This window comes from Falco punctatus (genome assembly GCF_963210335.1).
Source record: "Falco punctatus genome assembly, chromosome: 7".
Taxonomy (NCBI): Eukaryota; Metazoa; Chordata; class Aves; order Falconiformes; family Falconidae; genus Falco; species Falco punctatus.
In genome coordinates, this window is record NC_137587.1 from 13,686,528 (window position 1) to 13,710,942 (window position 24,415).

The 24,415-nt window shown below is 38.9% G+C and overlaps 1 protein-coding gene and 1 long non-coding RNA gene across 3 annotated transcripts; both read right to left on the minus strand.

Moving 5' to 3' along the window:
* COCH (cochlin) lies at positions 1-24,379 on the minus strand. Of its 2 annotated transcripts, none has more exons than XM_080397042.1 (11): positions 24,175-24,379; positions 24,053-24,097; positions 18,298-18,454; positions 9,834-9,967; positions 8,578-8,640; positions 7,681-7,725; positions 7,443-7,590; positions 5,478-5,581; positions 4,412-4,638; positions 2,450-2,966; positions 1-1,746 (listed from the first exon to the last, which is right to left on the minus strand). In XM_080397042.1, the coding sequence occupies exons 1-11, from the start codon at positions 24,197-24,199 to the stop codon at positions 1,571-1,573; spliced, it is 1,641 nt and encodes a 546-aa protein (XP_080253168.1). In that variant the 5' UTR covers positions 24,200-24,379; the 3' UTR covers positions 1-1,570. The 2 variants fall into 2 exon arrangements, with proteins under 2 accessions (XP_080253168.1, XP_080253167.1); XM_080397041.1 differs by having other exon boundaries at positions 8,578-8,643; positions 24,175-24,378.
* On the minus strand, positions 18,500-24,046 carry LOC308067729. Its single transcript, XR_013929712.1, has 2 exons — positions 23,261-24,046; positions 18,500-23,037 (listed from the first exon to the last, which is right to left on the minus strand). It is a non-coding gene; the product is annotated as an uncharacterized lncRNA (long non-coding RNA).
* Positions 24,380-24,415: the final 36 nt, after the last annotated feature.

A 24,415-nucleotide genomic window follows, 5' to 3' on the forward strand; every position in this document is an offset into this window, starting at 1 on the left:
TCCCAGTTTTCTTGCAATATGTATTTCTATAAAAAGTTTATAAACCGAATGAATTGAACTTTTACACGAAGTTGATATTGCATATGAATTTATACAGCAATAGCTGAATACTTGTATCTATAAACACATAACAATTAATAGAAAAATACAAGGCTTCTTTGCCATTCATGTTTAGTGTAATATATAGCCAGTTATAAGTTATTAAAAAATGCACAACAAAAGCCTGATGAATACAATCCCTTCTGTGCCATTCCATAAGTACTATGACTTTTATAATCAATAGCAGGGGGAGGAGATAAACCCTAGATTGATGGGAAAGTCCTGTTTTCTTTTCTGTTATATAATTTACTTGCAAAAAAATGTAATTTCTAAAGAATATTTGAAGTATCTTATTCACACCAGGAATCTGGAATAACTCAGTGAATATTGCATCATTTTAACTACGCACTTTTAGGTCTAAATATATCAACACATTACTAGGTATGTAATCAAATTAAAGCCTTTTTTAAACAAAACTATTCTTTCATCTTCAGCGAACCTCACATATCCTTAAAGATGTTTCTACTAGCATTAGAAAGTTGTTAATTTGTAAGCTACTGAATTCCACTTATGTCTGCCTACAGTCTTTACTAACCACATAATCTGATACAAATCAGTTAGGTTTCAAACTTTGAAACCTATCTTTGGATCGGAACACTTTCAGTTCCCACTGTATGGTCTAATTTAATCTCTTTGCCCACCCGATAATAACTTTCTAAAATCAAGACAGTAGAAGGCAGCAGACAGGAACAAATCTGGTTATTAGATATATCAGGAATATCACTCTTGACTTCAGTGGTGTAGGAAACAGTAGTATCAACTAATATGTTTGGATCCAGATCCTCAGAAATAACTACTGTGCCTTAAATACCTTTCAAAATCTGTGCCAAAAGAACTGAACATAGATCTGCAGCTATCTGTGGGTGGAACTTAAATGTCTTTTGATGTGAACCTTGCCAACTGAGACTGCAGTATCATTCACAATAGCAAAACCTCACTAGTACAAATAGACTGTTTAGCTACAATCTGTCCTATCTTTTCTTAAATTGCCTGGCAATAATGGATGTTGTGCAACTGAAGCACTGGAAGCACTTCATACTATCAGCAGAACTCCTTGAAAAGATACAGAATCATAAGCTACAGAAGGCTTATAGAAGTACTGTGTATTTGAAATTATTTCTAATTCTTAAGAAGACATTAGCAAGTGACAGCAAGAATGTCAGAGCTGTATTGTTTCCTCTGCTGATACCTGATAGCCTTAAGTGCACAATCTGCATAGCTTTAAACTTGGGGCTACTAGATATGTATTGAAAATAATAGCTGTTGGCCAAATTCTGCGTTCCAGTATGCAGTACAACTTCTAACAAGCTCACAAGAATCCTTGACTGACTACAGAAACAAGAAGTAGCCCTTCTTCTTCCCTTGCACTATGACAGTATATATAAGAATAAAACATTTGTACTTTAGAGGGACCATTTCATTTTCATGATTTTTAGTTTCAAAGTAGTAATATCCAACAGCGATTTTTGCTTTATTGTTTAGAGTCCAAAAAATCTTTACAGATGCCTCTAATAATATCAGGAACCATCTGCTCCAATCCTGTGAACTCCCTAGTGAAGAAAGTGTGAGATTCTCTTGGTTCAGAAGCCATGTCTTTCAGGTCATCCAGAGGTGCCCAGGCAACGCCAACAGAGAATATTGTTATTCCTACAATAAGAAAAAAAATAAAGACCATTTTGCCTATTATAAGAAAAACAGTCATTTCTACATCCATGAATTAATCTGGATGGGAGAAATACAGATTCAATAGCTGCAGTCTGGCAAAGATGATTACACTTTGCCACTAAACAGCAATAATTAAAGGATTTGTTTCAGTAAAAATCCTGAAGGACATGTGGGGCATCTTAAGAGCTAGTGTTTCAGTTGGTTGTGTAGTGACACATAGGAATGTAGCAGTTAGAATGTCAAGTCTTAAAACCCAAGTAACACTGTAAAATGATTTTGAAAATGAGTTTGGATCCTTTGTGTATGTTTGGTGCTTTCAAGCATCAGCAGCCTAAGTTTTTTAGTCAAAACTGCTAATTCCCTTCCTGGATGATGATTGAGAGGAGTGGATGGCATCACTGGAGCATCACTACTTCTCTCTGTATTTTCAAACTACTAGTTTCTCTCCTGTTTTTCACTAAGCTGCCATGAGTGAGTCTACTCATACCTGGCTCCATAGCACATCATTTTTTTCATCCTAATGGAAAGCAGTTCCTTGGGACTTACATTTTGCTAAATTTAAAACAGGTATGATACTTGATTTGCTTACTGGGGCTGTGTTTGCGAACTTTAAAATCTTAACATTCACAATACAGCAGAGATAGGGCAAATCAACTTCCATCACTTTCAAAGATAAATCATTTACCTGCTTTTTGCGCTGCAGCAGCAGGTCCTCTAACATCATCATAAGACTGACCATCAGTCAAAACAACAAGGAAGTTTTTGTTAGGTCCATCTTTCATTGGCCCAAAGACATTTCTGGTTATGAAAGAAATAGCATCACCAGTAGCAGTGCCACCACTCATGTAGCGAATGTTCCGGATAGCTGAGAGGACCTTTTCTTTTGTGATGTAATCTGTGAAGCTAAACTCAGTACGCTGATCGTATGTGAATTGCACAGCTGCGATCTTGGAACCGATGTCAGAGATCTCAAAAGCCCTTGCAACGGTGCTGACAAATTCAAGCACAAGGCGGAAGTTGCTGTCTCCAACGCTGCTGGAACCATCTATCAAGAAACCAATGTTGACGGAGTTGTAGCATGTCTTGCTACACAACATCTGCTCATGTGAACATAATTTTTGGACAAGAGGTTTTACGTATTTGGTAGTGCCAAACCAGGTGGGCATCTGGTAAGAGAAGAAGCCGTTGTTTCGACAGACAGCCTGTTTGGAAACAAGAAGTCAACAGGTGAATACTGACACAGCAGCTGAATGGATCATCATCAGAACACCAGTGTGATTTTCTTTCAAAGACAGGTTAGAAATGGAGCCTAATGGTGGGACTTTGTGGTAGGATCTTTTGCTTGTTGGTTTTTAAAGAAACTGCAGATAAACATCTGCAGTTGGATTCAATGAAAGCTACAATATAGCTTATTTTATCCAATAAAGTCAACCCTGACCTCTGGAAATTTCAAATAATTTAACTTTATTCACAAGAACTGTAACAACTGGAAAACACAACTATGGCTTTTGAAATCAAACTAAGTCATGTTACTGAGTATCCGAACAATTCAAACTTCTGTAGTTTTGCTTACTCACTGAAAATTAGTCTTTGTGTTTTCCCTTTGAACTCAGTAAGCCTTTATATTTTTTGATGTATAACACATCATAAACACAAACTTACAGTTGGGTAGAAAATACAGCTCCAGGTCATTCAAAGTAAAATCTCTTTTTCTGCTAGGTTCCATAAGATGTGTGTAAAGTACAAGGTGATTGAGAAGGGGGTTAAATTTAAAATCAGCTCTCCAAGGTGGTGATAACTAATCTGGCTAAGATCAAAATGCAGGAGAAGGACAGCCTCAGTCACATCTTCCTGTGCCTCCAAGTATGTAAGAGTTGGACGTGCCTGCAATACCCCTGGAATCAGCAGCAAGCTATCTGGTGCCTAGAAGCAGCAGTGCTGTAGTGCTTCATTATGTTCACACTGAACTATGAAATTTCTTCTGAAATTAAGACACCTAAAACCTCCCTGTGGAAAATGAGAGGTTCTCTCACAGGAGAGAAAGTAAAGACTAGTGATTAAAAAGCTCATGTGAGAGTAGGTGATCTCTGATATGATTCCTACTCTTAACTCATACAGAACAAGATCCAAAACTTTTCATCTAAGGTGAATGTCTTGCACATGAACTTGCTTGGATGTATCTTTCCTGTCCTGTTTGTAGTGAAAGTAGGCAAATTATTATCCATAGAGCAAGTATGGAAAGATATGCCTCCCTGTCTGCTGTTTCAGGACAGGAGATAGCGTATCTGCATTTCATTGCTTTGACACATCTAACCATACCTGAGATAGGGGAATCTCCTACACTGAGAAACTACAAAGTCCAGGAGCTACAACTTGGCCAAGAGTCTGAAGTGGGAGAACAGTGGTACCTTTGTGTAGCCCTTGTAGCAGGGAAAAAACACCCCAGTGTTTCTTTAACCTTCCTGGTGCTATTCTTTTAAATCATTTATTAGCAGGAATAATTTCATTGGCTGTTTTGCAAGAATATTTTTTATATATATAAGTTTATATAGATGTGTATTTATTAGTTCATTAGAATGTTACCGTGAAGTAAATTCTCCAGAATAATACCCGTGAATGAAAAACAAAGAATGATATGCTCTCTTACCTTGTCAACAAAACCAATGTCTTGTACCATTCCCAGCTCCTCTGTTGTGGGTTTTGCTACAGATACAATGAATACATTGACTCCAAATTCTCTGGCCACTATGCCAGCTTCTTCTATATCATCTGAGGGCCAGCCATCTAGAAACACTACAATGATCTTGGGAATTCCTTTGCGTGCTCCGTTTTCCAAAGAGAAGAACTTCTGAGCTGTATGCTTCAAAGCTTTTCCTAGTTTTGAACAGAAAGAAAATATGAAGAAATAGTGCCTATCATAATGGTGCATTTTGGTACCAGTTTCCTACACAAAATTGTGTGGTATTCCCGTTATGATTACAGGTCTATCCCAGTGTAAAAGTGAAATAGCGTCTCAGGACATTTGGTAATAACAAAGCTCGAGCAATCTGTACGTTAAAGGCAAAAAAAGAAATACTGACCCAAAAACCCAAAACCAGACCACCCCCACAAAAAATCCCCACAGATAAAGCTGAAGAAGAAATCACTGACTTTTTTTTGCCCACAGGTCTAGTTTTATACCAGGAAGTAGATATATTAGTACCTGTCAAATAGATTAGAAGGAAAAAAGTTGAGGAGCTACCTAAATTTAGTTTGTCAAACACAATGTATTTGGAATGCTCGTTTTCCTCATTTGGCAACCATCTCTTCACAACCACTTACTTATTCCAAGTTTATTCTAACCCTTTAATTAGCCACGCAGCAAGAAAGAAATGCTAAGTCTTTTTGATATGAGTTTGTCTCAAGATATCACTCTGATACTAGTGAAAAGTCCATGGCAGGAAGTGATATTTGCACTTCTACTCTAACAAAATGTGTAATAAGCGACTCTAACTTCTGGAAATGAAATGGAAGATGTGGCAATGTTCTAGTTGAAAAATGTTGAACCCGACTAAGATGAGTGTGGCATTTAAAACACTTTCTTAACTAACTGAATTATAAGAACTTCAGTATACACACACACACATACACGTGTGTTTAGCTATATATATATATTTATATGTATAAACATATGTAAAGAAGTAATTTCTATTTGCATGGACCTATGAACTCACCTGTATTAGAATTGCCTCCTCGAAATCCTAATTCCTTTATGGCAAACAAAACTTCTTTCGCAGCAGTGAAGTTTTTCAGATAGAATTCAATTTTTGGATGTTCGCTGTGGAAAAAAAAAAAAAGAGTAATGAAGTGCGTAGTTTACTTTTCATACCACTAGTCATTAGAAAGCTAAAATACACTTTGAATCATTTTGTTCTTGGTAACATATATTCTTCCCTATATTTTTAATTACTAATTAAAACCCGGAAGTATGCTCCTTAATAATTCTCACAATCCTTAGTAGGAGGACTTATTTACCTGAGTGTGTAAACTAAGAACAGGCAGGTTCTGAGGCTTATCTAATAGCTGAAAACATTAGGTTGAAAAATATATGCACAAAAATAAAAAAGAACATGCCAGATGTTAAACTAAATGCATTTGTGTAATTGAAAATTGGTAGGTCTTCCACTATTTGTATGAGAAATACCTTCTTTATAAAAACATTCTGTGAAATTGAGTGTTTTGATCTGAGAAGTTTTAAGGTACAGTAGCTACTGACTCTGTGTGAGAAATGAAAGATTTTAGCTGTGCTAAGTACCAGATTTCACTTTTGATTTACAGTAGAAAACAAAAAATGAAGTTATTTTTGCCATGCTAAGAATAGACAGATAAACACCTGCAGCTCAGAAAGCTCTTGCTATGAATAAACGGCCCAATCCTGCATCAGAATCACTAGAATGAACCCCCGTGCCAAGGAGAGTTGGTCTGCAGTGCTGAATCTTATGGTAGAGTAACTTAAAAATGGTAAGTTTTGAGATATAAAGATTATTGCTTGTAGGATTATTTTCTAATGAAGAGGAGTTGAACATTCAAGGTGCTAAATCGATCACTTAGTTTCTCCGCAAATCTTTTCTCACCTTACAGTATTTAAACCCAGGACAGGAAAAGCAGGGTTCATATACCCTAGCTTTAGATGCCTACAAGCAGCTAGAAACTGGATTTTTCAGGATGGAATTCATCATGTCCTAAAAGAGGCATCCAAAGCAGTTTAGATGGTTTGTGCCAGGAATGTCGTCTTTCTAGTGATTACAAGAGCAAGCCTAGGTCATTAACTCAGACTCTGACACCTACTCTACAGTCGCCTAAAGGCTGGGGAGAGGAACAGATTTTAATGATGAAAGACGCGATAGAGAAACTGTGTTAATCTAGCAGATGTTTCATCATCTTGCAATAAATGAATTAAAGACTTCTTTGTGCGTCTTTTATTCCAGAGAAGCCATAGCCAAAGTGGTTAAACCTGGAAAACTGCTATTCCTGAGGGCTCGCAAACTAAGCTGTGGCTCAAAAAAAACCTTCTACCAACATGCTGGATGTTGCAGTGGCTGTGAGACTGTTTTGCAGTCTGTGAACATACAAGGTAGTGTGAATGGTTAGACTCTATGATCTTAAGGGTCTTGTCCAACCTAAATGATTCTATGATTCTATGAATAGTCTTAAAATAAAAAACTGACCATTTACAATTTGGAGATACTGGCTGTAGTAACCTATAGGTTGGCAAGAGCAGTTTTCTGGTTTGTACTTGTACATAGCCATTTGTGACTATTCTCTCTCTACAATTTTTAAAACCAGCCATCTCTCCTTTGCGGAGTGTTTTCTGCTGTTTTACTAAGATGAGCTATGAAACTGTCAGCAGCAGCGGGGCTATGAAACGTCCAGCTGCTCTCTATCCAAAGATCATGAATCACAGGGGCAGAAGATGATAAAATCTGTCATGTCCTCAGAAGGACATCTCAGTATAGCACAGAGCAAACACTCAAAAGAGTTTGCAGTGCTACACAACACTGCAGCTCAAAAGAGCTTGCTTTCTCTTGCTATTCATCAGCCATTATTGAGTGAATACTGTTCTGCAAAATAGGGAGTGATATATTAATTGACTTCTCTTATTAATCACTCAGTTATACCTTGTCTAGATCTGTTCTTACCTGGCCTGTACAACTCCAACATGAGGCCCTTCTGTGCCAATTCCCAGCATCACAGCTACTTTTCCAACAAAGTTTTTCTGCAAATTAAATCTACGTTGGCCGATGTTGTAACTTCCATCAATGAGAAATGCAATATCAGCTTTACAGTCTGTGAATATCCAAAATAATCAGACTTAAACTTAACACCAAATAAACGTTAGATTTTTTCTTTGCAAAAGTTAAATCTGTGGGTTCTTACCTTTGTTTCCGGCCTTTTTATCAAGTGGCTTCTTGGGTCTTTTACCTTTAGTGAAGGAAACAAGATGGATCATTTAAGAACAAGAAGATGAATGGCCAAAAGTAAACCAGAAAAAGCTCAGACTCCAAGAATTACATTGCAGTCTATCTGCAGTAGGAACTGTCAAGCAGTTTAATTCTTAAACTTGCACTACTACTGCTTTGCTCCTTGGAGAATATTCTTTTTCAAATGTAACAGTTTAACCTTCCTTTCTTACACCTGCCCAGCTGACTACTGAAAGGTAGAAACCTGGGTGGGTTGCTGTAGCTCACCCCCCCAAATGCTACCATTTCTCAGTTAGCAATCCTGCTGTACTGTGCACGGTTTTAATGGTTTGGAAGCAAACTATGACTTAAACCGTAAAGCAAATGTTCTATTCAGATACAACATCCAAGTCCAGTATTTACATACCACTAAGCTTCACAAAAACTGATTTAGCCTTTTAATGCAGCATTTTCTGTGGAGAAATTCACATAGCATCTAAATTTCTGCAAGTTTTGACAGCACTCAGCTGTTTACTAGTTCTCTAAGAAGAAATTAATTATCTTCTCTGTCACTTGACAGCAAAGAATATCACATAAGCTCATGAACTCTTTCCTTCCTTTGATATCTGTATTATTCTTCCAAATTCATTCTTTCTTTTTAATTTGCATAAAGATTAACGAAATTAGAATCAATCTTGCCAACTGCAAATAATTCCTCCTTTTGCTGATGACAGCTGTACTGCAAAACCAGATATTGTGTATGTTTTCTTCTTTAAAAATAAATAAATCATATGAAACGTCATTTTAGCCAGGGATTCACGCACTGCAGCATGTCCTATCACAAGAAGCTTCCCTTGTTGCAGAAAACTTGTACCTGTAGAAGGACGTGCTGTTGATACCGATCGTCCAACTGCTTCAAGTGCTGTGTTCTTGGTACCTGCTAAAATATTGGAAGAATAAATTTATGTTATTTTAGTGTATTTAGATGAAATTACAAGTGCTTGAAGAATACTGTATTTCCAATAACCTTTCTTCATCATCTGCCATTAGCTACTCGGAGTAGGACACAGGCCTAGACAGGTATTTGGTGTAATCCAGTATCGCACTCCTTTTTTCACTGGTAATGAACTTCTCTGAGCTCCTGCATTTGAAACGGTAGCAGCCGACGTGTAATTACAGCATATCAATTGATGAGAAGTTTTGAGCTGTAGTAGCTATTGTTTCTAGCAGATAAATTCAGGACTCGATCTGGAGAGGTGTATTTCATTTACACCCTCACCAAAAGCACCTGTAATCCCAAATTCTTATCCATTAATTTGCAATAAACACTAATGGAGGATTACTACTGTCTTAGAGATAGCAGGCTAAATTTTAGCTGTGTAAACAATAAGAACACATTAAAGAGCTCTGTTTCCCAAGCTCTGAAAGAATATACCGGAAAACACATACACTTCGGTATTTTGGAGCCAAACAATATATATAACCAATAGACTTCTTTATACAATTTTATGAGGGTGGTTTAACCTCAACCAAGTGGCCGGGCATGATAACTGGTTTGCAATTGGGCACAGTATCTCAACTACAAGGACAAAAAACTTCTGAAAAACACTGTAGCTTAATGACCACATCACATCTATGCTGACATTATTCCCGTTTTTGGAGGGTCGGTGTTCTGTTTGCAAGGAACGCTACACAAGCTCTTTGAAGGACCTGACAGTGCTACTGCCTGCCCAAAGGCAGGCTGGGGGGCAGAAGGGATAAAACTATATGGTTGGAAGCGGTAGGAGGACAGGACTGCAGTAGCAGGATCGAAGTATGGACTTCGATCACAGCTTAAACTGTTGTGGAACTGCACTGTCGACTGCCTGCTATCATGTCATTATAGTCTAAATAACTGTGATCCATTTTTAAGTTTCAGCTTCTGCTACAGACTAGCTAGTCTCACTGGAATAGTATTTTAATGAAATTGTGGAAAAATGAGGATTAATGAATTAAAAGCAAAAACTTCGGTTATTACACTTCAGATAGCAATCACATTTGTTTATGCATACAGGAGCATTGAAGAAGTTTCCTACAGTTCTGTTAATATTTCAAATATAGTTTGAAAAATAAGTAGTGTGATCCACCTACGAGTCACTGAGAAGGATGAAGCCCATCTAGCGAGCACCTGAGACTGGATTCCATTGGCATTTACAGCAGGGTAGTTTTCCTGTCCTGGGAGAGTCTGTACCCTTACAGCTCCTCCTGCATTGGTGATCACCCCACTGAGATACAAAAAGAGTTGTTAGAAATCAGACATTTTAATCACAAGAAAATGCAATACAATTATACCATCATTAGTATATTGGATAGTAGCCTCCTGAAAAAGGCAGTTGTGTTCAGGATATGAGTTGCTGAAAAGACTTTTCAAAGAAACTATTCTGCAGAGCACACAGACCTAGAAAAAAAAAAAAGGTCAGGAAATTCTAAAATTCTGGTAATGTTCAACTTGATGCAAAAGAGTGATGTTTCAAGGCAGTATCAATTCCTAAGTGACAATAATAGGCATCAGAACTGTTCAGATCTTTTTATGTGCTACTGAAAGAACATTTATTATTTTTAGAGGCCAAAATTCAATGTTGAGTTTCTCTAAGACGGATTATAAGCCTGATACTTTGTAGAACTTGGGCAGGTACAGTACTGTGGGACAAAACCAACCATTTCAAGACTATGTAAACACAGCAATGTGCGCCTTTATGTTTGTTTTTCTTATGTTTGGCTTCCTGCTTGAAAAGAGGTTCCAGCCTAATCCGATTTAAAACATTGTGAAAGTAGAATAATCAAGACCAAAGTTTAGAAAACCTTGCGTATATTTCTGGTAACACAAACTCTCTGTATCTGTGGCAAAGGTAACTTCTACATAAATCTCCTTGTGGACTGCTGTTAAAACACATTTCTCCTTCATAGATGTGATTTGCATTTCTAAATTGAACTGTGGTGATACATATTGAATTCTTGCAGCTTAGAAGATTATGATAGCAGTTTAAAAATATACAGATATTTTCTCATCTGGGAACACTGTGTACAGTGTATAGTCAGAAGAGTTTTAGTAAAGTTACCCTGAATTAGTTTAAAATCAGATTATAAAATTGGCAAATACAAACAGCACTTAACAGTTCTTTAAAAAGCAGTGAGAGAAAAATCAGACCAGAGCTTCTAACTGGTTATTTTTAAATGACAGGAAAATTCAGCAAGTCAAAATTATCTTTGGGAAAAATAACACATTAATGTATTTAGAAAATTTCAGTCTAATTATAACATAATTTTCTTCTCTAGCACCTGGTTCTCTTTGGCATTCAGGCCTTCACTAGTGTGAAGACTTAATGCATAAGGAAGTACATGTCAGAAAGAGAATATATGTATTTAATTGGAACAGTTTCTAGTTTAAGTTTATACTTTCAGTTTTAGTGAAGCTACTTTGGGCTTACATCAGCAAACTTGCCCTATGCCCACATTAGCTCCCAAGAAGAGCTTGGTATCTCTTCCAGCTTCCTTTGTTGTGGATTCGCAACTTTGAGCACTGGCTGAATTAAAACTCAAGACAACATTTATACTGAAAGCTCAACCTAAGAATTATTCTTAGAAGCAATGATTTCAGCTTATTTTAGGCAGTGTGACCAGTTTTGTCTATATTGATCCATTTTGTCTATTGGTCTTTTAATTTTGATTGCCATGTGATCATTATGGACAAAAAAAATCATCATCTAGATAGTCTCCATTGAAGTCGCAAGCTTTCCACTGAAACTGGAGTATGTTTCTTTGCTCCTTATCTATTTATTGAAAATATTTGATTCTGTATTTCATCACAAGCCATAAAGCTCTGGACTGCCTTCTGAAGATACGCTATTTCCATGTAATAGCTCTGCTATTTTTAATGCAAGTGGGGGGCTGACATTAGATGTAAATATAACATGAACTATAGCTTTATGAAAGTTACTCCTCTTTTCTTGCCATTTCATTCTGTACTGTTTAAGCCATCTTTCACAGTCTCGTCAGTTTTACCAGGGATGTTTCTTCCAGCCAGTTTACTCAGAGCGCATGCTCATATATGCTGAAGTGGAATAAACCATATTGTCAGTCTGCTTTCTTATTCTGAATCAGACTGGCAAATTCCTTTTTGCAATCATTTATGAATGACTTCAAGTGAGATTCATCCTGTGTAAATCTGCAGTGGTATTTAAATAGTGAAGAAGTGCCTATGCATTTCCTCAGAATGATTTTATGTCACTACAATCTGCTTTGATTTTCACCACTGTTCTTTGCTCCTGTGTGATTGATTTGCATGCCATGGCTGTTCTGATTAAACTGGAACTCTGCAGATTTTCCAGGAACAACTTTCACTTCCTTACCAGCTACGTTTCATGCTACTGCCAGCACTGCTTGATGGCAACTTTATATAAAAGCTGTCAGTCCATTCTCTTGCCTAGCTTCACTGTTAATAGCAAGTCATAATTTACACTTCAATGGTATTTTTCACTCAAAATTGCACATAAATTAAACAGAAAAGCATATACACAAGGAACCAATCCAGCACTTCGCAATAGCACATGGGAGAAAGCATACTGGCCAAGGGTAGCAGAAGATACAGAAAGGTCTTATGAAATACAGGAATTCAATTTAAAACATACTTGAGAATCTGAATTGAAGTAGATGAGCAGATGGAATTGAAGCTTTTTAGAGCCTCATGCACCTCCTCCAAGTAAGCGCAAGAACTGTTTATCTGCCCTCTCTGAGAAAGAGGTACAGGGCTGGCTTGCCTTAACCAATTTTTGTATGTGTTTTTCAAGGAGCCTGCACATTAGACCTGATGCCTAGACCACAAAGACTATTCCAGCCACGGGATGTGACCCTTATAGATGTAACTGCAGTCAGTAATCTTAGACACAGCAGTAGAAAGCTGCAATACTATCTCCCGTTAAAGAAAGAGGAAACACAAGGTTTTCAACTGGTGAAAGTCTTTTTCCTCTGGATAAATTTTCCGTTGCTTCTTAGAATTTGTAAGTAGTGATAGATTTGGCTGATGGAGAGCACACTTTTTGCAGCATGCTTATAAACTATTGACTTGTTCAAAAATGCTGGAGATGAAGCCAATTGGATATTCCCTTAAATGGGCTTAGTTCCAAGTGTAAGTAAGGATCAGCTAGATAAAACTGTTTAAAGGTAGCAAAACATTGTCAGTGGAATGGACAACAATTGTTTTTCCCATGTATAGTAAGTGTTAGAGTGAAGAGAAATAGATTTGAACATAGACTAAATGTTCTATGCCAAGGAAAGGTCCAAAGCCCAAGGGCAGCAGCACTGCAGCTGGGCTGCTGAAAGAATATATTGAGCGGATTTAATCTTGCAGTCCAGAAGCAAAATGTTTGCTCAGAAACTCACATGGTATGTTTTTATGCTAATCATTATGTAGGTAGACCATCTGCTTCTTCCGCAGAAGGGAAGGCAGAAAGGTGAAGGCCTGCCATACTACCCAACAGCATATTTATGACCTGAAAGTTCCTGTTGCTAAGAATGCTGGCTGTAGTAGCAGCTGGCATTTCCTACAGGGTCCTTGGGTAAAAAAAGTTATCCTTAGGGGCTTAAGACAAGACAGATGTATTACCTGAATCCCCATATTTCCTTCCTATCAGCAGCTGCAAGCTCATTCCACATAACCCACCTTTTTCCATGCTCCAAGAAGCATCCTCCTCCAAAATGTAATCTCCTACTGCTGCCTGATTGTCTTCATTCACTGATAAGGAGCTGCTCAGGGTTTCATGCCAGCATTCTCTGGCCCCCTAGGTTATGCTCCTTCTGCCTCGTCTGCACCCCTATTGCTTTTGGCAGCAAAGGCGGCTCTACAGCAGAAGCAGGCATTATACCAAAGTTTCCCAGGGGATCTACAGCTGCTCTGAAATCCCTCTGGCTGGACAACCTTTTTGTCAATATTCCTCTAGCAAACACTACAGCGGCCCAGGGGCCATTCATGTTTGTGCTCACTTTGTGGCCAGTTTGGTAATGCCATGATATGCCTTTGTTACACTTGAGTGGGACCCCAGTGTTTAATTAGAAACGGTTCCACCCTGTGACAAGTTAGGAAGGTTATGACAAAAATTTACATGCCTATTTAGCATCTAAAAACTATCACATTGGGCTAGGTCTCCATTTAGTGCAATTGGCACTAGAACAGAACTGCACAAGCTGAGAACCTAGTCCTTCATTTGACCTTCTAACTATTAATCCAATTAATCACTCAGTGGTAGATTTAATACAGTTCTTCATGCCTGCATAGTGTCAGCCTGGTAGGAGGTTCTCCATTCTTCCCCCAACAAATAAATCTTTTCTTCTTCTGCCCAGAAAGAGAACAATATTAAATAAATATTCTGTTTCCTGAAAGTAATTACACATAAAGTAAGGACAGAAGAAAAAGGAGAGAAAAAGCCAAATATAATAAACTAAAACAGGCAGAAAGCTTATTCATCTGTAGAATACAGAAATATTTGTAATGAATTCTGCTAAATTCTTTACATGCATTATATAGTATTTTCTTGTGGTAATAATTAGCTCACAGTAATGGAACTGCTCATAGGAATAAGCATTACTTGGTTTATATAAAATGAAGGAATTACATCTCAGTTTGGACCTAGCACACGAACTGGAGCGTATGTGGAGGGGGGAACTGACCCATGCTCAATCATTTCCAGTTTAAAAGAAAAACATATATAAGCACTGCTCCCAAGGCTGATGCTTCTTGAAATGGCGAATAGTTGTCTGTCTGTGCTTTCCACAAGTAACAGCAGCAGTCATTGTAGTGGCACAGGCCTGGTACTCAGCAGTGCTTAAGGTGTAGAGCTATGTTGCACTCACCATGCAATGTGATGTAGGGTACACCTGGTTTTAAACTAGATGTGGTTGTTTTAGTTTTTTGGAAAAAATTCACAGAATTCTCAAAGCACATACCTAGTTACATCAGTGTAACACCAAATTACTGCTATTACCTATTAGCAATACCTTCTCGGAGTACCTCCGAGACCAATATGGAGTTCAGCTATTGCAACACAGTGAGAAGGAACACATTATTTTGTATGTTTTTGTTGGATTTTGTAGCCTGCACTGAAATTAGCTGAGAGCTAAACAGCTATCACCTCTCTTCCGTTCATCAATCCTTTTTTACCAGGACTAGTATTTTTGGCTGCTAACAGTTACAGCCAAACCAACAAAACATTCTCATGCAGCAAATTCTGCTCTGACTGTGAAAGACCAAGACTAATAACCCCTAACTTAAAGGCAGTCTTCAAAACCAACAGTTCTGCCAAACAGAAGATTTTCACCTATATTCTGCTCTTTCAAAATGCTCTACTACCGTCTGTCACGTTCGTGTCGTATACGGAATACTTGAACATTGTTAATATACATCCTTACTGGAAGGCACAGATTAGAAGGGCGAGTATATTTTAATCCTTTCATTTCTATTAGAGCCCTCATCCTCACAATGTCTGGAGACAGACTGTCAGAGGCAGGTTTTACAAACAGGGGTGCACATGCCACCTGTAGTATAATTTATGTTGACACTTACTATGGAAAATTACAGTGTTTTCTGTACTCCTATGCTTCTGGGTTGGAAAACAATCTTACACATAGTCTGCAAGGTACTGACTTCACTGAAGAGCTAAGTGATGTTTAAATGCCTGTACTTAATTATCTAGGAGAAAACTATGCAAAACATTAAAAGAAATCTGCATCTTCCATTTCTTGTACCACCTCCTTTTATAGAAGTATTCCCCAGCTGTGACAGAGCAGACCCCCACCAGCATTCTTGGTGGGACTTGTCTAACAATCACCGTCGCCACCAGCATGGGAAGTTGAAGGCTGCTGCCTAGTTGAACCGGTTAGGAACCTTTGTGACTTTTCAAAACACTCAAATCTCCAATCCCTTTGGAAAAAAAGTCTTGATAGCAAGAGCTTTTTTTTTTTCCTCTTTAAGTAAAGACATCTTTGGCAACGCGTAAGGAAATGGAATGTTATAATAAATGGCTACATCACTAAATACAAACATTGTCTTAGGAAAAAAAAGAAAACTGAGATGTCTTCCCATATAACCTTCTATAAAAAAACCACATTTGATGCAGACTTTATCTCACAAAGTTTTTGCATATATCTGAAGTGGGAAAAGTGAAGAGCTGAAGTAACATTTTTTTTTAAAACACTCATGAAGACACTTAAAGCACACTGAATGGAAGCATTCATTCTTTTTACAGAAGGACCAAAAGGAAGCCTGTTCTAGCAATAACACACACAGAGACATGCAATTATCTTTGAAACAAACTCTTAAGCTTTAAAAATACACACAGAGCCCCAGAATAACTCCCAAGTTCTTTCTAGCTGCCCCTATAGTACTTAGCTCTTAAGTCTCCTTTACAGCATTTGAGAAATTCCAGATAGTGTTTCTACTCAAAATCCCTCCTTAAATCCAATTTTTTTTAAAAAAAAATTAGTTTTAGTTTACTTTGGAGTTCAAATACAACAAAACTAGCCTGAATTTTGGAAGCACTGTTAAAAGTTATAGGATTTTAACTCATACTTTAATTAAGTTTCTGGATAGTAATGATAGCCCCCTAAATGTTATTTCAAATGATTAGTCTGTACCTTACAGCATGTAAAGTATCAAGCAATTAATATTAATTCAAACCCACCTTCATTTTCCTCCTTTATCTTCTAATAATTTTTATATTTTTTTTTTAAATAAAAATACTCTGATAGAGTTCAGCATCACATGAATGTATGAAAATTTCTTTCTGTTGCTTGTGGATAAAAAAAAGGATTGAAACTATTGTGTGTCATCCCCCCCCCCCTTTTTTTTTTTTTTTTTTAAACACTTTGCTTCACCTAAGCTTTTAAATATACTTCCAGCCTTTCTGCAAGGGCAGCAGTAGTCTTATCTGGAATATACAAATATAATAAGATGTTCTGATTTTTTGTTTAACTGTAGTTTATGTGTATCTTAACATGAATGTACCTAGAAGCTAAATAAAACTAGTTTTAGGAAGTTCCTGATGCTCAAAGGGATTCTGGATAGCTAATGATGTAATCCACAAATGCTAACGAAATCTCATTCACAGGAATAAGACATTAAAAAAAGTCTCCAATAATGAGTAAAAAAATGTCTCTAATAATGAGACCTCAATACGTTTTTTCCAAGAGTACCTCTTCAAATGTAAGTAATCTAGATTATATGCATGATGGAAGTCTTGCTTTTAAAGATATCAATAATATGTAATTATAGAACTCTCAGAAATGAGGAAACATTTGGGCAGGATGGTTTAATCTGTACTTTTGTTTCAAAACAGGATCAATTATAGTTATCTAGTTATTCCAGTAGATATATGTCTATCTGTTTTTAGAAACTGCACCGTATTGTAGTTCCTATAATATTGCAGGTCATCTAGTCTCTGTCCTTACTGTTAGGCTTTTCTCCATATCTAAAACAAGTTTCTGTTGCTGAAACATCAGTCCCATCTTAAGAGTGATAAAACCTTACATAGTTTTGAATCTATTTTTTCATAGGAAGTATATTGTGAAAGGTCTCAGTGACCAAGTTGTGTGTTGTACAGCCAGTTAATAAATGAAGCTAAAAATCCTCCAAATAACCAAAAGCTTTCTCAAAGTATTAAAATCAAAGTCTGAAACTCCCTGTAGACAGACAGTCAGGAATCAGTCTGGCTTTCACAGGCATCTGAAATAGGTATCTTGCTGTCTCGAGCTGGTTTTGTCCAAAGTATCCTTATTAAAAATTGATCCATGAGAGATTTTACCTGGCAATTAAGTAATTAAATCTTTTTCCTTCCTCAAACAAAAAAAAAAAAACAACCAAAACCACCACCCCAACCCCAAACTCAGTAAGATATCTGCCAGCCTGCTTTCCTTCCCCTGTGGAATTATTGCTTTTTTAAATAACCTCTATTTAACATGGGTTATCTGAATATTTTTCTTAGTCTTTAGTTTTCTGTTTGATACAGAAGTGAATTCAGCTAGATACTTGTCTAATTAAGATATCATTAAGTAGACTAAAACCCAGCAAGCAACTGTCAGAAGAGAAAAACACCCCAACCCTAATACTGATTAAAAGTAATAGTCTATGGACCACATTCAGCCAAATTATGGGTAGGTCTGTTTGCATAGGAGGTTAAACTCATTTCAGCAGTTTCAGAAAAAGCGTCATGTAAATGAAAGTCAGAAAGTGAATCTGCTTTTATTCTCCAATTAGTTACTATTTACACTATATCCTTCCATGCCTACTAGTGACACGTAAGTAATCTGACAGTGAAAGTCCACCTGCTGTTGTGCTGTTTCAGACTAAGTTAAAGTGGTTTTCTGGAACACTTAAACACAACTCAGATAATGGCTAGGCAGCTGGCAAATTTTCTTCCTTGTTTTCTCCTAATGACATTCCTATTGAGTTATGACTCCAGAAATCCAGAAAGATCTTTGTAACAATGGCATCAAAAGGTTAAGATTAGAAGTATGGCAAGACTATATAAACTTGCTTAACACGTTGATTAGCAATCACCTGACTTACCTGTGTATGGCAGCTCCACAGACGCTGGAAAGAGAGGCATAAACTCCATCTCCAAAGACATAGAATTGCCATAGAGGACAATTTGCTGGGCAAAGGACATCTTCTGTCCCCTTTCTAAGGTCAAGTCCTCTTGTAAAGCACGTGATAGCAGTGAAAGCTAAAGAAAAGAAGAAGAACATGACCTGAAAATCTTAAGAGTCTGTTGTTTTGGTTTTTTTTTTTTTTAATCTTTCCATTGTTTCCAAGCTTAAAGCAATGTTTGAATTTGGAATTGGGGAGCGTCTCAGCTTACGCTGCAGTACATCCGTAAAGACATCTTTGGAGCTTACAAATCTATAGTTATGACAAGAACACACAGGTTACTTAAGGGAAAGGAGCATCCGAAAAAGGTAGAATGGGTAAAAATAAGTGCACAAACAACACTAAAAACAACATTAAAAAAAAATCCAAGAAATACTACAGAAAGAAAAAGCAATTCACATCTCTTAAGTTTACTGCAAAGACAGAAGGGTAAGGCGGAGACCTTTGAAGGCTTGTGGAACACAGGAGTGGGCAGACTCTTAAGGGAGAAATTAAAAGACTGACATTCCCACAGCGATGTCCAGCCACAGGACATCTACAAATCACTTGGGAAACTCAGAATCTTCCCCCCAGTGCCATTCATGAAGCAGGCTGACAGCAGCATTTCCCTTAGCCTCTGCAATAAATCCTACTAAGGCCAGTGTAAAAAAAAGGAATACTCATCTCCTTGCTCCAGTAACTTAACACCTAGAACATTCATATCAATGAAGTTTACAATATTATCATTATGCAAAGGACTGTCAAATTCACCCAGTGAGAAGTTGTTATTTATTCAGCTGAGGCACATTTCATTTTTCACATAGAACTCTCTTTTTATCTTTTTTCTTAGAGCATGCTTCTCAGGTTATCATCATTAAGTTTTCACTGTGCTTGCATGCGTGCAATGGAGGTAAGCAGAAACAGATTTACACCAGTATATGATTTTGCTTGGCAAATTGATGTTTTTTCTTTCAAAAACTTAAGAGGTTGTATCTTGGATACTTACTACCATCCTTCTGCTACACAGGACAGCACATTCAGCTGGTCTGACAGCACAGCAGATTAGGACTTTGGCCTAGATTGCCATCAACTCAGCATTGTCAGTTCAACCCATGACGGCGTATTTATTCTGAACTTCCTAAAAGCACATCTTGCCCTTGCTGAGCACTAGAAGGTGCAACAACCATTTCTAAATGCACTTGGAATATTACTTCTTCACAATATTAAGAGAGCTGACAGGCTGGCCAATGTATCAGTGCATACACCACTGCATTATATCCCAAGGAGAGTATGTTTCAGGGATCTGGGATCTGTCTCTCACCTTTTTCCCTGCCCACTCTTTCTACTCTTACCCTAAGGTGTTTACTGACCCCAGCATAAGCAGCTTGTATTTGAAATTATTTGGAGCACACATGTTCCTCATCAGCGGATGGAAGAGATCATACCTCCTGCTAATCTCACAAACTTTAGAACTGAAAAGCAGGACAGTTACAGCCAGAGGTGTACAGGGAAGTGTCTGTTAATTCTGGCTCAAGTCATACGTTCATAGACCACATGTATAGTTTTACATGTAAGTATACATAACATTCATTAATGCTATACTGAAGTTACATTAAGCTACCTAACCACATCTTCCTGAAAAATCTTTGCTATTTGTCAGCACAAATGTGCTTAAATATGCTAAATACATCTATATAACCCAAAAGAAAAAAAAAAAAAGAAAAAAAAAAGCAGTAAACACTTCTTAATCTTTCCCTTCTTAAGATAACAAAAGCTGTCTACCTAGCAAAACACTGTAGTGTCATTTGATTCTAAAGTACCCTAAGAAATAAAGAAGTTTCTTTTAGGACTTAGTCTTAACTACTTACATCCTCTCCACATTTAGTCTTATATATTTGCCTTAAAAACACAAGTCCAAAAACCAAGCAGAATCACCATGATTATACCTAGAAGCTCCATATTTTCATTACCGAAAGTGCTGTATCATTGTGTTAGGCTACAGTCAGTTTGTTTTGCTGTTCAAGTCTCCTAATCCTTTCATGAAAGTTCTACAAGTGTGTTAGCTGATTCCTGGGCACTAATCAATAGCCACCAAATGGCAACTAGCAAGACCATCAGGATAAAACAGCAGCTGGAAAGCTGGATATCCTTGGAGGAATCACTGCAATCACGGGTAATCTCTGCTCTCGCAGTACTGCTTGTGCCATGCACCCTGCAACATTTTTCCAGGCTCTAGAAGTGCAAGACACCACAGGAAGTTTTAATACCTGTCATTTCTAATGTACTGTACTTGACTGAATTCCTTGGCAGGCTGTGCATACAAAGACAATAATTAGACATGTCTAGTTAGTGAGCCCTTTATCACTTCGAGATCTGTATTCGCCTGACTACCAGGTACTTACTAATTACAGTCATATGTCAGACTAACATTTTACACAGCACAAAAGATGAAGGCTGGGGGCAGGGAAATCTTGCTGTGTCTTCCCTGGCTATGGAAACACAGAAATCCACTGTAGCCTAGCCATGGGATTTTTAGGTACTGGCAGCCTAAAGACTTGTCATGATTCTCATCTACACCATCAGAGGAGGGCTTCCAAGGGAAGGGAGCAAGTTGCCATTGCATGACTTAAGAGCTAACATACAGTAAGCACAGAGGTAAAAACACACACTTTGAGGTACATGATGCTGTTAGTTAAAAATCCACCATTTCATTTTAGTTTTCTGTAAGCTATAATTCTGTAACTGAGACCAATATTAGGGGTGTTAGGTGCAGTATCAAACTGAGTAGTACTAGGTACCGAAATTCTTACAATACCAACTTTGCAGTGGACTTTGTTCTTCTCTTTTAATGTATCATCAGCTATCCAACCCATAAAACTACAAGTAGTCCCTTGTGAATAGGAAAATGTATTAATCAGGTCTGAATACTAGAGACTAGAAAATAATTCTTTGCCAGCTTGCATAATAATCATTCTCCAAAGTTTCACATGTGATATTACTATTAAAATTGAAGGTGGTTGGTTTTGTTAGTCTGGCCAAGATACTTCATCACAGCTGACACCACCAAAGAGATACGTATCTAAGTAAGAGAGAAAACCTGTATGTTTTAATAACTGTAATTTAAGAATTCAAGAGCAGTAGCAGTGGAGACGTTTATCTGATACTTATGAGGTCCATACTCTGAATTCACATTTTTTTGGAGGAAGAAAGATAAGCTTGTAATTTACAAGAAGGGACTCAGTCCTAGACTTCTATCCATTCTGGATAAAGACTAGAAACCTACATTATGTGATACAAACTTAGGCCTTCAGAACTGTAATAAAGTGACCATCATCCCATTCTCTCAAGGCACACGCTTTTTAAGCCCCACAAACACACCACATCAGGGTGCACCATAGAAACAAAGAAAAAACTGTAGTTCTTCCTGATTTAAGCCATATTTAAAGGTAGGGATGAATGTCTTCCATTCACTGTTGACCTAAAAAAGAAAAAAGTAAAGGCTCAGTCTCCTAAAACATCCATCCAATAACCATGCTTTCAATTCATTCTATGAGTTTCCATCTTTTTGGCACTTCATCCCATGTACTCAGATTTGCCCTGAATAGCTGTTTCTTACGCCCACCTATAGAAGTTCTCACTTCATTTTTGACAGGAGTCATTACTTTAAAAGACTCTAGGAAAATAAAATCCATAGCTAAAATCTGGGCTTTTCTAATCCTGAAGTTTCCATGAAGTGCTTTGGGAACAGCAGAGTTTATGTAAAGGAAAAAAAAAATAATCTCTATGTGCATTACAACAAAAAGTAATTCATAACAGTAAGATAACTTCATGAGTCATAAGATGAAGTACATCCCTATCATGCTTTTTTTTTTCCTTTCAGTATTTAGTGTTGTATCTTTGCAGAACAGGAAGATATGAAGTCCTTTAGTATTCAAACAAGCCTGTTTTTTATAACCTATGCAAGGAACACTCCCACAAATCTTATCCACACTAGAAAGAAAAAAAAGACATACTAGTAGAGCTATACCTGTTTATATTTTGGAAAACATGTTCACAGGTTGTGTTCATGTAATCTTAAGTACACCAGTACAAGATCTGGACAAAGGCAATGGGATTCAAAAAGTCTGGTCAGGGCTAAATCTTTCACTTTGATCCGAGACTTGCCTTTTTCTGATCAGCTTAAGGTCACTTACCATCACATGCCAACATTCACCCACCCACAGCGCCTCATGTATGGTAACTAGACCTGCTGAACTCTGCAGTATTTGTATGCATTTCAGGGGGAGTATAAGGAAAGATATAAGATCATTTGATATCTCCCCAAGTAGTTATAAACTTAAATAAAATTTGAGGAAACTAATGTTTTTACACTACTCTGAACAACAGAATTTAAGCACTTTTTATAAAAGTTCCTGGAAGCTTCTAGCTCAGTAACCAAATGCCGCTGAATTTAGGCTCAGAATAATGGTAAGAGAGAATATCTTACAGCAACTGTTCACGTTTTATACTACAAGCATATCCCAGTACCAATATTCCACTTTGCCAATATTCCCTTAATGTTATTTTAGCTGGTGCCAGATACCTTCAGGTTACAGTCGCTTCTTCTCCAGCCCTGGGAGGAAGCATCAGAGAAAATTTTTCACTTCTTTCCCGACTGTCAGCACTTCACCTCTAATGCACCTGTAAAACAGGAAGGAAAGGGAATTAAGTTGGAATATTTTTTTATTGCTGTGCATTTTTTCCCTTTTCTTAGCCATAGCACTCCTATGACATATAGCTATTATCACTTCTGCACAGCAGAATTTTCCAAGTGCTTGCCTAAACACAAAATGAGCAGCAAATCCTGCTTCTTAATGACTTTGAAATCCTGAACGACCATTCAGAAAAGCCTGAAGTCACTCACCTTCTGCAGGCCACGTCTGCATCTGGAAGCGCATCCTTCCGGAGGGTTTTGCCCTCCCTTGGTGAAAGGCTCCGCTGGAAGGTGCGGACAAACCGCCCGCGTTCTTCTGGTGCATTATTTCTTCAACTGCTCGCTATGGCTCCTGGTTCCCAAGGGTTGGCTCTGGCTCCAGGAGAGCCCCCTCTCCAGCAGGGGGGATGCAGTCCAATAGGGCACGGTGCAACGGGCATTCCCTGCCCTGCTTAGCATCTTAAGTACGTTGTTTTGCTTCCCAGGTTAGAATAGCGGCAGGGCAGGTATAAGAGTTTTTAATAGATTCCATGGTCTGAACCACGTCGGAGATCCTCAGCGCGCCAAGCACTGCGCAAGTGCCTTTGTAACACACACAAACACGCTCCCACTCGCACTCGCTACCAGCGCCCCCCTTGACGGGGACACCCGTCACCCCAGCTCTCCAGCCCGTGCCAGCGGGGAGCGGGTCCCCCCCGTCTGGCAGCGTTCCCAGGCATCCTGCGTGCCCCTCCGCAGGCTCCCCCGGGGCCACCGCTCGAGGGGCCTCACACGGCGGGGCCCGGCCGGCCGGCCCCGTGCGCGCACCGCGGGGCTCCGGGCTGGCGGCGCCCGTCGGGGACCCTCAGCGCAGCCCGGCGAAAGGCGGCAGCAACCGGGGAAGCGCCGAGCCGGCACTCGCGGCCAGGCCACCGTCACCTCCCGGCGGGGAGGGACGGGCAGCGACAATCCGAGAGGGAAACCCCCCGTGGGGAGGCGGAGGGAGGAAAGCGGCCAACTCACCCGAGCCGTCGCTCCCGCGCACGGGGCCGCAGAGCAGGAAGGCGCCTGCGAACAGACAGGGAGCGAGTCGGGGCGCTGCTGCGCGCCCCGCCGGCCCCGAGCCGCCCCCCCGCGGTACCCACCGAGGAGAAGGGGGGCGAGCCACATGGTGGCGGGGCGCGCCCGCACCTCGGGGGAGCCGAGAGCAGAGCCGAGGGGAGAGCGGCACGGCACGGCTCAGCCTAGCTCAGCTCGGCACGGAACAGCTCAGCCTTCCCACCGGGGCCCCCACCGCAGGCTGCCGGACCCTCCGCGCTGCCCCAACACCGCCACGAAGCCGCACAGCCGGCGGCAGCTGCCGCGCCCGCTTTAAACCTCTCCCGC